We start from the raw sequence: 4,421 nt of genomic DNA on the forward strand, positions 1-4,421 counted from the left end.
GAGCCCCTCCTTCACTCCGGCGAACTCTCAAAAATGGACTAACCCCAAATTGAAATTCAGTCGACTGTCATTTAAGCTAATGTAGAACTTAAAACGGAAAAACTATAAGCATTGCGAGTATAGTGGTGAGCATGCCATGGCAGATCTGAAGGTGCAAACCGAACAAAGGCAACTTTGGCAACCAATATTTGTTTTCAACTAACAAGTACTATGATTCAAAGTGATGGACAAGAAATCACAGTAAAGCAGTGCGATCTATTTTCTTGCTGAGATAAATAACTTGAGCAGATACAAAAGAGTACCGCTTTTGGTGTGGCGCTGTGTAAGCAATAGCAAGTGAGTGCAAATATAGAAAAGCTGTTGGAGATGCTCTAGCAAACTTGTTGGTCATGATCCGGTTATCTCGTGCCATCACACGGACAGATCGTGGCCTGCCTCTACGTGATTACAACAGAAAAAACATGTAAACTATGACCTATATATTCAGCCACAGCATGAACGCAGATTCAGTGCATCCAAGATCAACTACGTTACAACGTTCAGTGCAACAGAGGTTAACGCAACAGATTCAGTGCTTCCGGCCGTCTTAATTCCCGGGGCCGGAACGAGGCCAGCTGTCGTACAGGGCGATGCCCCTGCCGTTGGCCTCCTGGAGCGGCCGAGCGTTCCTCCTGGCATGCTGCATGGTCACGTACGTCGTGGATGGAAGATGTTAGTAACAAAATCACCACGTATCCAACGAGAAAGATGGATGGCATGGAAGTGTGCATGCATGGCCACGTACGTCGTGGACGGCGTCTTTGAGCAGCTCCACCTGGTGACGCGACACATGCCGCACCTTGGTGGCCACCGCCCAGGCGATGCCCTCGGTGCACGGCGGCGTGGTGAAGGAGCCCGTGTACCTGTAGAACGTGTCGCTCCCCCTCACGGGCCTCCTCGGGTCCACCTCGTAGTCGATCTCCTCCTCGTACCCCTTCCTCCTGTCCGTGATCCTCTCGATGAACGGCTCCAGCTACATGCATACATACATGCATGTTACGTACTCCCCGATCAGGCCGAATGCATATGGTGGTGCCGATGAAACGAGAGGATCATATACGTACCATGTGCAGGATCTCGTCGCGGTGCTCCCCGATCTGGAAGAGCTGCGCGACGACGGCGTACTTGTTGCTCGCCTTGTCGCTCTGGTGGAGCATGTGCAGCTCCAGGTCGTACCGGCTCCCGTTTAGCGCGTGCTCGCTGGGGGAGTGCCAGTGCATCTGCCGGAGCCGGTACGAGACGCCGTCCAGCACCAGGGACCCCGCGTTGCCGTCGAACCTCACCATGATGTCGTGCCCGCGGTTCACCAGGGTGGCCGGCGAGGAGCGGTAGGTGCAGGCGAGGCGGCCGTTGCGGGGGCCGGCGACCGGGCCGGGGCCCGGGACGCGGATCGGGGACTGCAGCCGGCCCCAGTAGCAGGCCGCCCAGTCCGACCGGAGGAGGCCCCACCGGTCCGGGCTGTTGTCCCGGCCGCTCCGGTAGCTGAACTCATCCTCGCTGTCTGAGTTTTGCATGCATGCATCGACGACAAAACGAAGCGATCAGCACGACCCAACACATGGACTGATAATTCCTGCTTACCTACTTACGTGCGCGTGCGCTCGATCGATGGCCTACCACTTTCTTGCGCCCGCGCATGGCGGACGGCGGAGAGAGGAAGAAGCAGCAAGAAGACGAAGACGACGGTGGGGACGATGGGGGCGGCCGCCCTGGCGCTGCTCCCAGCCATGCACGCGCGCGCCGGTTGGAGTACTCCGTGATGTTGAGTTCGTCTGCAGTGCTATGGAGCGTGTCCAAGCTAAATGGCGGCTGTGATGTATCGATCGTTACTGCGGTCGTTAAGTTAGTGTGCTATAATTTACTGGTTTTCGTCACGCGTAACGCGAGCCGCCTGCATCCGCGGCGACCGCGTATAGTATAAGGCTCACGCCAAGCTTGCATGCGGCGCGGAACGGCTAGCGTGAGAACATGCACGCTCTTGACAAGAAAACCCCTTTTCCGTAGCCCGTGGATTTCGGGTTATTGCACTGCTCCAAGGCCTTAGATATGATTGTTCGCAAATTAGAGCGAAAATGGTAATGGGGCATGAAATTTTTAGTCTGTTGAGACGAACGTCTCCTAGGCCGTTGGATCGGGCACCAATCTAGAGCAGGTTAATCAGCCATGTCAATGGATTTTTTTTTCGTTCAGGAAAAGCACGGGTCGTCGCGAACGCCTCCTTCGTCCACGGCCGTGCGTCTTTCTCTTCACCCCACCACACACTCTCTCTACTCCCTCGGTCAAACTCTCATACTTTTGCCATCATGTCATGTATATGCCATGGAAAATTTATTTTTCTGGATCATCGCAATTTTAGTTCACACATCGTGGAAAATTTAGTTTAATGGATTGTGGCAAAAGTATTGCATTTAACCATGAATTTTTTTGTTTAGATCACGACAAATTTGTTTTGTCTCGTAAGCAAAAACATGTACTTTTTTGCATGGATATTTGCGTCGAGTAAAAAGAAATACCATAGGATATGCAATAGTTTTGCCATAGATATAAAATAAAATTTGCCATGGATATTTACTTTACATCCATGCATTTTAACTTCACGCCCCATGATAAATTTATTTTATAGTCCATGGCAAGTTTAACCTTACAAGCATGGCAAATTAATTGTACATCCCATGGCAAAATTTACTCACAACTCATTGCAAATTTTACCTTATACCCATGGCAATTTAATTTTCACAATCCATTTTTGTAGAATTTCTCACTTTTTCAATATTTCTGTGTAGAGGGGATTGTGTTGGGCCAAGAGGCGTACGAAGAGTTTTGGGCTTTTTTTAGTGAAACAATAGAAAATGGGTTGTGACCGATGTGCCAACAGTATTATATCAACATTTTCTTTGCAAATTTAGTACAAATATACTATTTGTAGTTACTGTGATATTATTGTAATGCATTTCAACTTTATCAAAACCATTTAATTTTTTACCATGATAATTTGAGGTGTTGCTGTTGGGGAACGTTGCAGAAAACAAAAATTTTCCTACTCGTTTCACCAAGATCATCTAGGAGTTCATCTAGCAACGAGTGATCAGATGCATCTACATACCTTTGTAGATCGCGCACGGAAGCGTTCAAAAGAACGGTGATGATGTAGTCGTACTCGACGTGATCCAAATCACCGATGACCAGCGCCGAACGGACGGCACCTTCGCGTTCAACACACGTACGGAACAGCCACGTCTCCTCTTCTTGATCCAGCAAGGGAGGGAGGAGAGGTTGAGGGAGATGGCACCAGCAGCAGCACGACGGCGTGGTGTTGATGGAGCTGCAGTACTCCGGCAGAACTTCGCTAAGCACTATGGAGGTGGAGGAGGTGTTGGGGAGGGAGAAGGAGGCAACCAAAGGCCAAGGACTCCAGGTATGAAGTCCCTCCTCTCCCCCACTATATATAGGGGTGCCAAGGGGGGGTGGCCGGCCCTAGGAGATCCAATCTCCTAGGGGGTGCGGCGGCCAAGGGGGGTTTCCCTCCCCCCCAAGGCACCTAGGAGGTGCCTTACCCTCCTAGGACTCTTGCCCCCTTGAACCCTAGGCGCATGGGCCTATGTGGGGCTGGTGCCCTTGGCCCATTAGGCCAAGGCGCACCCCCTTACAGCCCATGTGGCCCCCGGGGATGGGTGGCCCCACCCGGTGGGCCCCCGGGACCCTTCCGGTGGTCCCGGTACAATACCGATAACCCCGAAACTTGTCCCGATGCCCGAAACAGGACTTCCCATATATAAATCTTTACCTCCGGACCATTCCGGAACTCCTCGTGACGTCCGGGATCTCATCCGGGACTCCGAACAACATTCGGGTTACTGCATATACATATCCCTACAACCCTAGCGTAACCGAAACTTAAGTGTGTAGACCCTACGGGTTCGGGAAACAAGCAGACATGACCGAGACGACTCTTCGGTCAATAACCAACAGCGGGATCTGGATACCCATGTTGGCTCCCACATGCTCCACGATGATCTCATCGGATGAACCACGATGTCGAGGATTCAATCAACCCCGTACGCTATTCCCTTTGTCTATCGATATGTTACTTGCCCGAGATTCGATCGTCGGTATCCCAATACCTCGTTCAATCTCGTTACCGGCAAGTCACTTTACTCGTACCGTAATGCATGATCCCGTGACCAGACACTTGGTCACTCTGAGCTCATTATGATGATGCATTACCGAGTGGGCCCAGTGATACCTCTCCGTCATACAGAGTGACAAATCCCAGTCTTGATCCATGTCACCCAACAGACACTTTCGGAGATACCCGTAGTCTACCTTTATAGTCACCCAGTTACGTTGTGACGTTTGGCATACCCAAAGCACTCCTACAGTAT

General features: G+C 51.3%; 1 protein-coding gene across 1 annotated transcript; it reads right to left on the reverse strand.

Annotated features, from left to right (window-relative positions):
• Positions 1-261: 261 nt before the first annotated feature.
• Positions 262-1,768, reverse strand: LOC119333631 (alpha carbonic anhydrase 7-like). Its single transcript, XM_037606467.1, has 4 exons — positions 1,657-1,768; positions 1,104-1,540; positions 785-1,012; positions 262-679 (listed from the first exon to the last, which is right to left on the reverse strand). Exons 1-4 carry the CDS (start codon positions 1,766-1,768, stop codon positions 587-589), a joined length of 870 nt encoding a protein of 289 aa, XP_037462364.1. The 3' UTR covers positions 262-586.
• Positions 1,769-4,421: the final 2,653 nt, after the last annotated feature.

This window comes from Triticum dicoccoides, chromosome 7A, assembly GCF_002162155.2.
Source record: "Triticum dicoccoides isolate Atlit2015 ecotype Zavitan chromosome 7A, WEW_v2.0, whole genome shotgun sequence".
NCBI lineage: Eukaryota > Viridiplantae > Streptophyta > Magnoliopsida > Poales > Poaceae > Triticum > Triticum dicoccoides.